Here is a 15,399-nt window from a genome sequence, read left to right as displayed (position 1 = left end):
AAGCAAATGAGTCGGGTAAGCTACAACCTGTTGCGTGCGCTTCGAGAAGTTTGTCAAAGGCGGAAAGAGCTTACAGTATGGTAGAAAAAGAAGCTTTGGCCTGTGTGTATGGGGTCAAAAAGATGCATCAGTACCTGTTTGGTCTTCATTTTGAACTCGAAACAGATCACAAGCCACTCATTTCATTGTTTTCGGAAAACAAAGGGATTAATACCAATGCATCATCCCGTATCCAGAGGTGGGCGTTGACATTATCTGCCTATGATTATGTCATTCGTCATTAGTAATGGATGCTTTTGAGAGTGAAGGAACACCTGTCACTGCTCAACAAGTTAGGATCTGGACCAGCCATGACCCTATCTTATCGGTTGTGAAACGTTGTGTTGTCAGTGGTGAATGCTCTGCAATGCCTATGGAAATGTGTGACCAAACCTTACATCCGTTGCAAAGATGAACTGTCCATTCAGTCAGATTGGTTACTGTGGGGTAATCGTGTTGTTATGCCTGAGAAAGGTAGAGAAAAATTTGTACGTGAACGACATAGTACTCATTCCTGGTATTGTCATGATGAAAGCCATTGCTAGGGCTCATGTATGATGGCCTGGAATTGACTCTGATCTGGAATCATGTGTGCATCAGTGCAATATTTGCATGCAGCTAAGAAAAGTACCAGCGGAATCTCTGTTGAGTCTTTGGTCGTGGCCATCTAAACCATGGTCGAGGATCCACATCGATTTTGTGGGCCCTTTCCTGGGAAAGATGTTTTTTGTTGTGGTGGATGCATATTCAAAGTGGATAGAGTGTACCAGTATGTCTACAGCTACTATTGAGAGCCTTTGTGTCATGTTTGCTACTCATAGTTTGCCTGACATTGTTGTGAGCGACAACAGATCTTGCTTCATAAGTCTGGAGTTTCAAGAGTTCATGAAACTCAATGGTGTTAAACATTTGAGGTCAGCCCCATTCAAACCTGCTTCTAAAGGTAAAGCAGAGCATGCTGTTCAAACGATCAAGCAGAGTATGAAACGTGTAACTCAGGATTCACTGCAGACTCACTGATCCTGTATACTGCTCAGTTACAGGTCCAGACCTCATACGCTTACTGGGGTCTCCCCTCTGAACTACTGATGAAGAGAAGTCTCAAGACCCAAGCTCTCTCTCATTCATCTCGATTTGAATGATCGTGTTGAAAACAGATATCAAAGTCAGCAAGGGTATCATGATCGTGCTTCTGTGTCACGTGACATCTCTGTCAACGATCCGGTTTATGTACTGAACTATGGTCAAGGTCCAAAGTGGATCGCCGGTACTGTTACAGCCAAGGAGCGTAACAGAGTGTTTATTGTCATGCTCAAGAATGGGCAAGCATGCAGGAAACATGTTGAATAGATAAAACTGCAGCACATGGATGAACTGGAACCACTTGAGGAAGATGCAGTCAATGACCAACCAACCAATGTTCATTCATCAGAGGACATTGCTGTCATTATTGAAACTGGACCTCCAGTCTCTGAAATGGTCATTACCATTCCCATTTGATCGGTTACTCAGCCTTCAGTCACAACTGACTCAGGACGCTCGCCTAGAACTGAAGTTGAACTGAGACGATCAACTTGTGAGCAGAAAGTCCCAGACCGTCTTAATTTGTAAAAAGACTGATATTAAGATCTTGAAAGGGGATGTTGTTATGTCACCAGACACCAGGGGGCGCCACTGTCGGAGATCATCGGGCTGTACGCATGCATGCGCGATCACTGGTATAAGCGCGCAGGTACCATGTCACGCGGGTTACTTTGGGCGCGAATAAAGTTGGATCAGGTTTACACCTGAGGCAGTTTACAGTAACAAGTCTTTTGAGTCATTACATTCATTACACTTATCCACATCGGCGTCAGCACTACCCTGGCCCACAGGGAACGCACCATGTCCGCTGACCAGTGCCTCAGCCCTCTCCTCCAGAGGTGTGAGGACCAGCGTGTCTGCCTCACCACCACTGGTCCCCCTTTGCTCGGCTCTATTGTGAGCCAGTTTGGCCTGCAAAAGAAAGAATGGTTGGTGAGTACCACTGTGATAACAAATCAGAAATGAGTGCACAAGCGTTTGTCACTGACATGCAGCTGTAAGTGTGAGATGAAAGGGAGCCATCATTGCGAGAACACACACATATATGTTTAGAGGTGTGAACAATGAAATGCTGCTTGAGTGCCTAAACAATGAGGGTGGGAAATAAGAGAATGTTGAAGGAGAGGCTCGCAGATGCAAGGTCAGCAGTTGTTGGAAGAGATACTCACTTTCATAAGACGGATGATGTCGTGGAATTGTTTCCTGCACCACATGGGAGTCCTCTGATAAATGGAGGTGCCAGAGACCTCCTCTGCTATCTCCCTCCCTGCACAAGTCACGACCTGGTGACTTGGTCTCCCCACGTCACAGGGGTCTCCTCCTGCCCTCTACATCCTTTATCAGGGTCTCCAGCTCGGCATCTATGAAGCGGCTTGCCTTCCTTGTTCCTCTCACACCAGCCATCCTCAAAGTAAACTCCTTCCCCTCTCGGGGCCGAGCTGCAAACCCTGATCTTTAAGGAGGCCAGGGAGCAGCTGGCTCATTACAAACACATCACCAGCCGCTTCAATTAGCACAGCCAGACCGCTGGAAAGTGCACTTTGGAGGCGCTTGTTAGCACAGGAACCCATTCTTTAACTTTTTGGCCTGAAAATCAATCAGGGCACCACCAAAGTGATGGCCCCAAAAAGTCAGGAGGTGCGCCAGCTTTCTTGCACTGCTAAATTTCGGCCCCAAAGTATCATTTGCTTGATAGTCCTCACTCTTTCATAAGAACACATCCCAATTATTGAAGTGGAGAGAATTTAGGCAAAGGCTTAGAGACCGTCAAGTGTGTAGAGGGATACTGCTGGAGTTCAGCCAGCTAAAACTGCATTGCCTACCAGCATTAGTAAGCTTTCTGCTGCTTGTCCAGCCATGACCATCCTACCTGTTAGGACATTGTTCCAGATAATTCTGCAAAACAAAGTGGGATGAATCTCAATGCCTAATGACACATCCACATTCTAGATTCTATTAAATGAGACAAGCTGGTTGGCCAATCGTCAGCTGTATCCAAGAGTACTGCCAAGTTCCCTGGCTCAGGTATTGGATTACTGGGCATGTTGATCTAGTTCTGATATTCCATCCCAGGCATTTCATCTTGAAGCGATCCGAAGATTTGAAGATTGAAGGGAGATTCGACAGTGGTGTTCAAAATCATAAAGGGTCTGGACAGAATAGATAGAGAGAAACTCTTCCCATTAGCAGAAGGATCAAGAATCAGATTTAGGTGATTGGCAAAAGAAGCAAAGGCGACAAATGAAAAAAGTTTTTTTTTACACAGCGAGTCATTAGGATCTGGAATGCACTGCCTGAAAGGGTGTTGGAGGCAGACTCAATCAATGCTTTCAAAAGGGAGTTGGATAAGTACCTGAAAGAAAAAAATTTGCAGGGCTACAGGGAAAGGGTGGGGGAGTGCGACTAGCTGAGGTGCTCGCAGAGAGCCAGCACGGGCTTGATGGACCGAATGGTCTTCTATGATTCTATGAACCCTCAAGTCTTCACCATCCCCAAGAAGGATCGTCACCCATTATTATGCAAAGCAGGTAGCAAATACCAATAGCTCCTCACACGAGCTGGTGGGAAGCACAACTCACCATAAAATATATATATACCTTTCCACCACCCCCTAATCACAACATGGGTGCTGAAATGTATGCACCTGTGAGTATGCTCACAGGTTGGTAAAGCTGTTGAGTTGGGAGTGGCTTAGCCAATCACGTGATGTTCACAAGACTCAATAAAACCCCAGCCAGTTGGATTTAGGGGATCCATGATGAGGCAGGTAGTTGTGAGCCTGGTGGATGAACTGGTATTGTGTAGCATGATTGTTAAACCTTTTGCTAATAAACCAACTAATTCTTAATAGCAATGCGTTGCTATGAATTCTTAAGCAAAGAACCCATGAAGCAAATACATTACGGTGCATGCCATACCTTGTTGGACAATGGCTCCACTGATTGGAGATGCAGAGCTTCAGTAGCTGTTTCTTACTTCTCTGCAACCCAACCATGATAGACACCAAGCTTTCTATAAAGGAACTCGTGTTCAAGGTAATGCCTTCCAGCAGGTGTTGTCCCATAAGTCAGAGGTTCCTCATTAGTTGTACAATGGACATTTGCCTTCAGTATGATAGAAGCACCTACATAGGGCAGCTTGCATCTTGATATTCAAAACATACAAGTCCAGTGCTCTGTACCACATTTACTCATTTTAATCAAGGTCCTTATGCAAAGAGCATTGTTAAAGAGTCGCACCTGCTGTGAACCTACCTTCCCACCCCAACTTACATGAACACACAGGCAGCATTAGAATATATTCCTCGACAACAAATATTTACTGTTAGAAGGAAAAAATATTAAATGAATGGGATAATCTTTCTCCTTATGCGGTACTCTGCACAAAATCACAATGTTACTGAACCCCACAAACAAAAGAGAGTCCATTATCAGTTACAAATAGCACAATGCATATAGAACAAGGCGCTTGTAAATGATGGAAATTCATGGAAATCTTTGCAATGACACCTATAAAACTAGCTCAGGCAATGGTGTTGCAATATCTGGGAATTCTAACCATTAACTTGAAAAACAACATTCCTTAGTCAAGTACGTAGAATCACATTATGTAAACAAAAGATTAAATATATAATTACCTTGCCCTGCCAACATTCCAAGGAGATTCCAAGATGGTGGTAACTCCAAGTGTTGAACAGCAGTTGTCATTTTCTCATCTAAAGACTGCAGAGCCTCTATAGTTAGGCCAAATCGTTCAAGCAGAGTCAGGTGACTAGTACAAGTGGCTGTGTCAACACTCTCAACCAGAGCTTGAGCCAGTTCATACGCGACATCCTGAATATAGGTTATCTTACTGCACCCAAGGATAGATACCGATTTTTTCTCTGTGTACATGCAGGCAGAAACTGTAACACCTTCCAAAGTATCGTGACCTGCAACAAAACCCACGAGTAAATATAAACATACAAAATGACAAATACAGTACTAAATATATTATAGAGTATTAAATATATATTTATAAGTGTCAGCTTGGCTCAGTGGTAGCACTTTTACCCTTCAGTCAGAAGGCTGTGGTTTCAAGTCCCAGTGCAGAGATGTAAGCACATAATCCAGGGTGACACTACAGTGCAGTACTGAGGGAGTGCTGCATTTTTGGTGATGCCGTCTTTCACATGAAAGACCCCCGTCTGCCCCTTCACATGGGCATTAGAGATTCCATGGCACTATGTGAAGAGCAGGGGAGTTCTCCCTGGTGTCCTGGCCAATATTTGTCCCTCAACCAACATCACTAACAGATTATCTGGTCTTATATTTAATTGTTGTTTGTGGGATGTTGCTTTGCATAAATTGGCTACCGTGTTCCCTACATTACAACAGTGACTACACATTAAAAGTACTTCATTGGCTGTAAAGCACTTCGGGATGTGGTGAGGTCAGGAAAGGTGCTATATAAATGCAAATTCTTTCTTTTTCCATTATGTCTCATATTACAGTTTTATAATATAGCAAAACGTATTCTCCCTCGATGTTATAATTTATAAATAGTGGGAACATTAGGGAATCCAAATCAGATCCACTGTTACCATTTTTTTGTCTTCACTTAAAACCTTTCTGCGGGGGGCCAAATTGGATAAGGTCCAAAAACAGATGCGGGAATCTCAATGCGCGCTGTCTATGCCTGTTGAAAGTAGTGCAGGCAGAATGTGAAACATAGAAAATAGGTGCAGGAGTAGGCCATTTGGCCCTTTGAGCCTGCACCACCATTCAATATGATCATGGCTGATTAGTGCTGCCTGCTCATTAACTTGATTGCGGCGCTGAACCCAGTGCTGAACATGCTGCTGTTTGGCTCAACACTCAACATAGAGTCTAATATCGTGGAAAGTCTGCTTTCTATTTAAAGATTGCCTACAGAGTAAAAAAGCTGTCTGCACTTATTAAAGCGGAGGTGTTTTTTGTGACTGGAGCTACAACTTAGCAATGTTTCAACAGGGCAGACAAAGGACACTTTGGTTCTCCGATGCATGACTGGAAGTCTTGGTGAAGGGGATCTATAGGAGGAGACAGGTCCTCCACAAACAGGGGTGCAGGGGGCCCCCTAGACACAGTGTGCAAAGACAGTGGGAGCAGATCGGTGAAGCGGTCAGTGCCACCAGTCATTCCCCCAGGTCATAGATCCAGTTCCGCAAGAAGTTTAATGACCTCACACGAATGGTCAAGGTGAATGATTGCATCTTCAAATGCTATCTTCAACTGCACCACTAGCTTCACATACTGCTGAATGCACCATACCCCCATCACTCACCTACAAACAATCTCTAGATATCACAACACTTGCCTCACAAGCATACATTCAGCTCACCCTTACAGGTCTCACACCCAAATCTCACACCTTGCACACAAAGCCAGCTATTCAATCATGACAGGCACATTACTCACACATTGCACCACACATGCTGGCTCAAGGTGGCTCACAACCGACACCAGCAGGAGCAAACAGGTGGGGGGGAAAAGCAAACAGCTGGAGGAAACTGTGCTGGAGATCATTGGAGGAGCCGTCACTGGGGCCGTGGCAATCGGCAAGGCTGAAAGCATTGATGTCGACGGTATGCTCAAACCTATCCCTTCTCCTCACATCTCACTTCCCCCTCATCCCACAATTTCTTTTCACTTGCAAGCTGCTAATGCTGTAAGCATGCACTTCTTGGTTCCCCCCCCCCCCAACCCCCCACCTTCCCCTCACCACAACCCAATCCTTGGCTCTTTCTCCTTTCAGATACCCAAGAACTGCCACCAGCCCAGCCTGTGCATGAAGAAGTAGTGGATGAGAGAAGAGGAGACACCGGCACTTGATCTGACACTCCCAAGCACCTGCTCAGAAAATAGCATGACGCACACTTGAGGGTAGTATAGAGGCGGGATTTGAAATGGCAAGCCTGCCAGAGAGACTGTTATCAATGTCAAGGAGCATGGAGAAATCCAGCTCCAACATTGCTCAGGGTTTTGCGTAGAGCTTGGAGCTCATGATTTCCAGGATGCTGCAGTGATGCAGTGGAAGCTCAGACTGCTGCCAGCGTGGCTGGGTTTACGATTGTGAAAAGGGGTTTGCAGGATCTCCTAGCAGTCCAGCAATCTGTCTTCCCAACAGATGGCTGGGAATGCTGAGGCGCCACCCTGGGGGAGTGGCAGTGGGTCTGTGGAGCAAGAACTTGCTGTCATCTCAGGATGACAACATTCCTACTCCTACCACTGCCACTCCGCCAGTGCCCTTGCTGCTGTCAGTCATCCAGCCAACCCGGACTGCTGCAGCCCATGCAGGTTATACAGCCAGGCCTTCTAGGCCCAGAGCTGCTCAAGGTCGTCCTGCAAGGCCATCTGCAGAGTCGTCCACTGAAAGTCAGCAGCTTTCCACCAGCCATGCTACAGCCACTAGGGGAGCAATTCGTAAGAGCACTCGAGTAGGAAATTTAACACGAAAGATAGACACTAGGGGAATACACGTAGGTGATTAGTTGACATTGTTTTAACTTGGATTTGATAAATTTATAAATTATGTTTGGAATGTTTGTTTTGTGGTGGCTCTCATTTCAGCTTTGTGCTCAGGAGGACGCTGTGATGTTCCGTGACAGAGGGATGGTAAGATGAGTTGGTGATGAGCCACGGGGATCTGGGGTTTCATTCACTGGTACCAGAGGTGCTCACAGACAGCCCATCCAGAACGTGGATCTGCTTCCTGCCTCCTCTCTTCCTCATCCTGAGGTGGTCCCAGAACCCGTGATAACGAGGATTGTGCACCGATGATGGCCAATTTGTGGAACATGCAACAGACCACCAAAAAATGGGCCACCCACACCGGTGAGTACTAGAGGGCTCCTACTGAGCAGTCAAGGCAGCGGAACCATTGCTTGAGTACCCCGATGGTCACTTCGATGAAGTTCCTCATGGCAGCATGGCTGGCATTATATGGTTGTTACATAGGATATACAGCACAGAAACAGGCCATTAGGCCGAACCAGTCCATGCCGGTGCTTATGGTCCACTCGAGCATCCTCCCATCTTTCCTCATCTAAATCTAAAGCGTAACCCTCTATTCCCTTCTCCCTCATATGCGTGTCTAGCCTCCCCTTAGATGCATCTATGCTATTCACTTCAACCACTCCCGTGGTTGCAGGTTCCACATTCTCACCACTCTCAAAGAAGTTTCTTCTGAATTCCCTATTGGATTTCTTGGTATTCTTATATTCATGGCCTCTAGTTATGCTCTTCCCCACTCTCTCTATTTCATCAAAACCTTCCATCATTTTAAAGACCTCTATTAGGTCACCCCTCAGCTTTCTTTTTTCAGGAGAAAAGAGACCCAGCCTGTTCATCCTTTCCTGTTCGTATAATCTCATATTTCTGGTATCATCCTTGTAAATCTTCTCTGCTCCGTCTCCAGTGCCTCTACATCCTTTTTATAATATGGCTACCAGAACTGTATGCAGTACTCAAAGTGTGGTCTCACCAAGGTTCGATACAGGTTTACCATAACTTCCCTACTTTTCAAATCACTAATATTTTTCATAATCAGCTGGGACCTGGGGAATATCCTCAATGTACTGTATAGATCAATGAATGTATGTGAGTATTAGTCACAACGAAATCTTTGTTTTGTATATAAATCTGCATATAAAATTGACTTATGTCTGCAAAGCTACAGTACTTTAGAAAATATGGCAAAATGGTTGTGAATTGTACTGTCATTTCATAGATGCATTATATTCAACAAAATCAAATAAGCTCATGGCAGGGCTTGACATGTTTTCTATCCATGAAAGCCACCCATTATGGTGATCTATATCTTGAATTTATTTTCTCCTCCCATTAATCTTGGTTTATTGTGCATACAGTGCTAGCTGTGAGCAAGGGTGATGAGTAACAAGACAAATACACTTTTCAGTTTGTCCTTCAGTTGGGAAAATCTGAAAAAGGAACATTGTGATAAATTGTCTTTCCATGACCAATTAAATGTTTAACAGGCAAAGTAAGACCGTTTCCAATCGTGGAGTTTATTCATTGAGAACAGTGAAACTGCCCAATTAATTAACCTAGGACACTGGACAGATGTTAAAGACAAAGGAGATGTTTATTCCATCTACTGTGTCTGGCTAGATTCAGACCAGGGTATGAAGGGTGCACATCAAATCACCGTGCAATCAAGGCCCCAGAAATCCCGGTTTCTCCTTCTCACGGGCGTTCGACTGGATTCTGGAAAAAAGAAGCGCACCTACCTGAAGCTGCTGCACCCACGCGAGATCCCGGTCCTAAAACCTCTCCTGACTGCGCATCGCAGTGCGTGCTCGTCAGCACGTGCGCAGGCCTGGAGCTGGAGTCACATGGCTCTGGGCAGCCAATCAAGTATAGTATATTCTCATTCATAGTAATAGGAGTTTCGTAAGTCCGAAACTCTTATTACTATGAATGAGAAATACCCTCAAATACCCAAGCACTACATAAAATATTAAAAAAACATAAATACACTATAGAAACTGAAGTTGATAGAAATGTTTTTGAAAAAAAAAATATTTGCCGATTAAAAAAAAAAAGTTTTAATTATGGTTTAAAATAAAATTTCCTGAGTGGGCATGATTTTTAATAAATATGTATTTTTAAATTTTATTTGAATGTTTTTGGTATGTTTTTAAACTCCTACGTGCTCTCCTGTTGTTCATTACTGTCAGTCACCTGAGGTTTTAAACACAATTCTGCACAGCCTATAAACAGATGCTTATTGTTCTCGAGTGCCAAGTTGCCGAAAGGTAACACAATGTATTGGGTAGTATTTGGTCACTGCCAAAATGTGTTTTTTTAATTGGGATAACATCAGGAGATCCAGATTAAAATTCTAAACGATAGCACAGTAGGTACAGCACTATAAATTGTATGTTTCGTTTGTCATAAATTGTGCAAGCTTGAACAAAAAGTGAATTGTCAGACTAGCAGCTTGATGCACTGACTGTCTGATCTGTTCATCGACAGTATTGTACAACTAATATTTGCTGTACTGGAGCAGACCAGTTAGTGTAAGCTTCAGTATAAAAGGAATCCAGACAAAAAGCCAACTTGTTTATTTCGTGCAAAAACTTGTTGCAAAATACGCTCAGTGATGACATGTTAAGATCTTGTGCACAGATTTTTTCAGATTGCTAATTTAATCCCAACAGACTGGCAGAACACTTGTGACTTTTTCAATTTTGCTCGTCTGTATGTAGACCACTGGTAAATCCCTTTTCTCCTCCTCCTCTTCTCTTCCCCACCCCGCTCCCCTTTGCTGCAAGATTACAGTCCAGTGAGTCAAAATTGTCATTCTCATAAGCAACAAGTTTTCAGTTAAGGGTCCATCTTGTTGGGAATGTCGAAAGCACCAAATCAGAACAATAATAATTTTGGTTATGTAAATATTTAGAGACCTGAACAGTTAAAACGGTTAATGTTTAAAAGTCTTAATTAGGCTCCTCTGGACTTCACACAGACATTACATTCATTAAACCACTTTAATATTTCAAATTCTGACAGTACCAGATTATCATGAGGGAGTTAGATATGGCCCTTACGGCTAAAGGGATCAAGGGGTAATGGAGAGAAAGCAGGAAAGGGATACTGAGGGAATGATCAGCCAAGATCTTATTGAATGGCGGTGCAGGCTCAAAGGGCCGAATGGCCTACTCCTGCACCTATTTTCTATGTTTCTATGTTTCTATACCTCTAGAAATAAACCCCAGTGCTTGGTTTGCTTTTTTTATGGCCTTGCTAACCTGTGTCGCAACTTTTTGCGATTCGTGTTTTTGTACTCCGAGATCCCTTTGTTCCTCTACCCCACCTAGACTCGCACCCTCCAAGTAATAAGTGACCTCATTATTCTTCCTACCAAAACGTAATACCTCACATTTATCTGTGTTGAACTTCATTTGCCAATTATATGCCCATTCTGCAAGTTTATTAATGTCCTCCTGTATTTTTTTGCAGTTCTCCTCAGTATTGACTATCCCCCCAAGTTGGTGTCATCCTCAAGTTTAGAAATTGTGTTTTTGATTCCAAAGTCTAAATCGTTGTTATCAATTGTGAACAACAGTGGTTCCAGCACTGATCCTTGTGGAACACCACTACCCACCTTCTGCCACTGTGAATAATTACCCTTTACTCCTACTATCTGCTTTCTGTCTTGAAGCCAATCAGCTATCCATTCTGCTACTTTTTCCCTGACTCCGCATTATCTGACCTTGTTCATCAGTCTATTATGGGGTACCTTATCAAAACCCTTTTGAAAATCTAGATACATTGCATCTACAGCATTACCATTGTCTACTCTCTCTGTTACCTCTTCAAAAAATTCAATAAGGTTGGTCAAGCAAGACTTTCCCTTTTGAAATCCATGCTGACTATTCATTATTACATTTTTTGTTTCTAGATGTTCTTCTATTTTCTCCTTTAGTAGAGATTCCATTACTGTTCCTACCACCAATGTTAAGTTGATTGGTCTATAATTCCCTGGACATGATCTATTCCTCTTCTTAAATACATGTATTACATTAGCTATCTGCCAGTCCTCTGGCACTGCACCTTTTTCTAAAAATTATTAAATGTGTGTAGTAATGCCTCTGCTATCTCTTCCCTAGATTCTTTTAAAATGCGTGAATGCAATCCATCCGGACTTCGGGTTTTATCCTCTTTGGAGTTTGATTAGTTTATTTATTTAGGTACAAGTAGGAGAAGTGCTCTCGGAAGACCCTAGGTGGGAAAGGCCTCCTGCTGAGAGCTGTCCTGCCCCTCCTCCTCCTCCCTCTGCGAGCATCGTGTCCTCTTCTTCGTTGCCTCTGCGCCATCTCCCTGTCATATTCGGGCGCGAGGGGGACTATAAGTAGAGCCCCCGTGACTGGGAGCAAATAGTCTGAGCAAAACCCTTTAAATCAGAAGCAAGGCGTTCGTCACTTGCAGCACCACACCCTGTCACCTCACCAACTTTAAATAACTGTAGAAAGCTCCAAGCAGTTGCACAAACTTGCATAGAGCCATTAGAAATAAAAATCAAGTCAGCTGCAAGTTGGTACTGATCTCTTTAAATAGTGCTGCTGCGTGGTCCTTCCTGCTGGTCGTGATTTGGAGTGGGCATTAAAAAGAGTGGTGATGTCCAAAGTGGCAGATTGTGTGTCAAATCAGCATTGCACACTCATTTACATCACAATCTGCCTCATTTGCATATCTGCAACAAGCGCGGGTAATGGCAGCGCTGCTGACCTGCCGAAAACGGCAGCTGCCTCGGGACCCACCAGAAGTGGGCGGAAGCAAGGCAGCTGCCATTTTTTCATCCAAACCGGCCTTAACGTCTGGTCGAAATGGGCCCGATTTCATGGCCTAAATTCCCACTCTTGTCAATTTCCTTAAATAAATGACATGGGCTCAGTTTGGTAGAAGAGATTCTGAAAGTATTCTCAATATCTGTTTCAGGGTGGGAGGGGGCAAAATCTAATTCACAATTTACATGTTCACACAAATCTCACTTAAAAAAAACAAGTATTCAAATGTATTTTTACATCACATTAAATAAATTATCCAATTCGGTTTGTGTGCGCTTACCTGGAATAATTGACCCCAGAGTTTTAGCATCAAGTCTCTGTGCCACAGTTACATGTATCTGGCGTGAACCCTCATACACAAAGTAGAATTCTGTATCCTCAGGTAAGAGGCACGTCGCCTCAAATGCTGCTAATATAGACGGTTGTCCCTGCAAAAAAAAATGTTTTAAGCATCTAATCATTAGCACACATAAATGGGAAACCAGTTTAGAATAAATACAAGAATTAATTCTCATATACACATCATCAAATTTATGCTGACTGGAAGGCCTTGCACACTGATTCAAATGTGTGCTGCAGTAAGATATGGGTGTTATGCCATTATTTCATGAGGGTAAAGCATGGGAAGTATCAAACAGGTCTGAGACCTTTACTCAGGGAATGAGGAATGAGAGAGAGAATGGGGGGAAAATTGCGGTCGGAGGCTTCCTGCGGGCAGATACCTCCGACCGAATTAAAAAAAAAAAATTACCTGGTGGTCCCAGAGGAATGTAGGATTGCGCTTCAAGGCCTAGTTTCGCAGTCCAGCGTACGGGCCCAAGTCTTCCAGGATAATATGCATATCCTGGGATCACGTGAACCTGGACCACCAATCATAATGTAGTACTCTCATTCATAGTAATGACAACTCTGAGCTCCCATTACTATCAATGAGAACACCCCTAAAATCAAATAAAACACAAACATACATATTTTTTAAATTAATAGAAATTGCATTAAATTAAATGACTGAGAAAAATGTATTGGTTTGAAGTTTAAAAAAAAATGTTTTAATAGTGTTAAAAATAAATTTATTTTCATAGATAGGGTTTTTAATATAATAAGTAATAACATTTAATTTTTCTTTGTTTTAAAACTCTTACGCTGGTAAAACTAGGCTATACACCTGCTTTTACCAAGCATAAGAGTTTGAAGGACATTCGCTGGGCAAGAGTTGGGCAAACAGCCCAAATCTCCGCCCGCGAATGTCCTTCTGCGGGGATGCATGCGATCTGTCAAAAGATACTTTGACAGATCATCGCAAAAGCCGGTTCTCGGCTCATGCACATCGCGTGCCGAGAACCAGCATTTGCGAGACCTCTTCGGGTACATGCACACATTGTACACACCCGGAGTGGCCGCAATTTTCGGCCCCATATCTCGCACGCATCAGAAATAGTAAACTAGGAACAAAGCACCTGTCTACCTTCACAGTCGAGGAATGGGGTGAAGTAACTAAAAAGAGAGCAGATTGTGAGCTAGTAAGTCAAACTGTTATAGCGTAAAAGGGAAAGAAAAGTGGAAGAAGAAGAAAGGGATAATTCCAGAAGTCTATCTAGTGACCATTAATGTATTTCAATACAAGTAGGGGGGTGGTTTTAAGTTGGAATATTGGAAAATATTTCTTTCCCTAAAGATGAAGATGGGTGATATGTATCAGTAGTCTTACAATTGATCTTAATAACCCTAGCCAGAAATATCAGACAAGTTTCCCACTCCTGATTGCAATCTAGTGACCTGTGCTAGAAATTGTGCATGTAGATGTAACGCATGGAGTGACGGTAAGATCGAATTTGGCTGACTTCAACAGATACATACTTCATCACTTGATAGCATAGGAAAAAAAACAGAAAAGCAAAGGAAAAACAGAATAGCATTTATAGAGCACATCACATTATCTTCTTTAATAAACCCTTCTGCATTGTTGTTTCTCTCCCTTGAAAAGACTCCACAAAACTTACCTTATTGACCATACATTGAAATTAGGGTGTTGTAGGGCTTTCAAGTGTTTCTACTAACATATCTATAGAATCGTAAAGTTTGCAATCTACTATCCCTTCAGTGCAGATAGTAGAAATTAATTAGAGATCAGAGAAGGTGAAAGGTTATCAAAAATTGGGATCGGCGTTCTGGTGACATTTTCTCCTTGGTTTTGGGCTAAAATCTATCCAGGTCGAGAAGCCTACAATCACAAGCGTTTTCAGCCAATCGGCAGGAGATTGAGGATTAAAATTTTGTGGAAAATGCGGAGGTCACCATGGGCTAGATTTTCAGTTAGTTTGTGCCTCTGTTTGTGCCCCAGAGGGGCGGTTAATGGTATTTCTAGGTGTTACGCCAGGCGTCCAGCTTTTAGCGCCCAGCCGATAAATTCAGCTCATTGTTTGCGGCAGCACAAGAACTTACCACCCCACCCTCTAGTTTCAATGAAATCATGACGTCAATTGTCATGCAACGCTCTGTTAGCGCCCTGGAATGCCACATTCGTCCCCAACTCTTCATTTAATGCCCGCTCCAAGAAACGTCAGAAAAACAAGGCGTTCCCAGGGTGCAGCAGGCAGTTTTGGCGGCATATTTAAATGGAAGGATGAGGATCTTGCATCGCAGGTCACATTGACTGCAACGGTTGGGCACATCATGCTGCGCGAAGCTCCGACTTGCAAATGGCACTTTTATCTGCCAGTGCAGTGCCCTTACAAGATGAATGAGAACATTTAATGGGGGTATTACTAGTTCCCCAGCGTATCATGCTCCATGCTATTGCCAGGCGGCGTCAAGCCAGAAGAAGGGCTCCTGGCCATGTTGGCCCACAAATGAGGAGAGGCCAAAGATGTCTGGGGAGGAGGGCTTACCCCCTATGGGTTTACAGGCACCAACGCTCAGACCTCCAGCTCTCTGAGGAGCAGTAT

General features: G+C 43.5%; 1 protein-coding gene across 1 annotated transcript in view; it reads right to left on the bottom strand.

Annotated features, from left to right (window-relative positions):
• arhgef28a (Rho guanine nucleotide exchange factor (GEF) 28a) overlaps positions 1–15,399 on the bottom strand; it is a 484,332-nt gene that overhangs the window by 455,197 nt on the left and 13,736 nt on the right. The window contains exons 2-3 of the mRNA XM_070876112.1: positions 12,735–12,882; positions 4,760–5,053 (exon numbers count right to left, since the gene is read on the bottom strand). Coding sequence (XP_070732213.1) covers positions 4,760–5,053; positions 12,735–12,882 — 442 coding nt within the window. The remainder of the gene's footprint in view (positions 1–4,759; positions 5,054–12,734; positions 12,883–15,399) is intronic.

The sequence above is a fragment of the Pristiophorus japonicus genome, chromosome 1, assembly GCF_044704955.1.
Source record: "Pristiophorus japonicus isolate sPriJap1 chromosome 1, sPriJap1.hap1, whole genome shotgun sequence".
Classification (NCBI taxonomy): Eukaryota; Metazoa; Chordata; class Chondrichthyes; family Pristiophoridae; genus Pristiophorus; species Pristiophorus japonicus.
The sequence above is the reverse complement of the archived record's forward strand: the minus strand, read 5'-3'. Positions and strand labels throughout refer to the sequence as shown.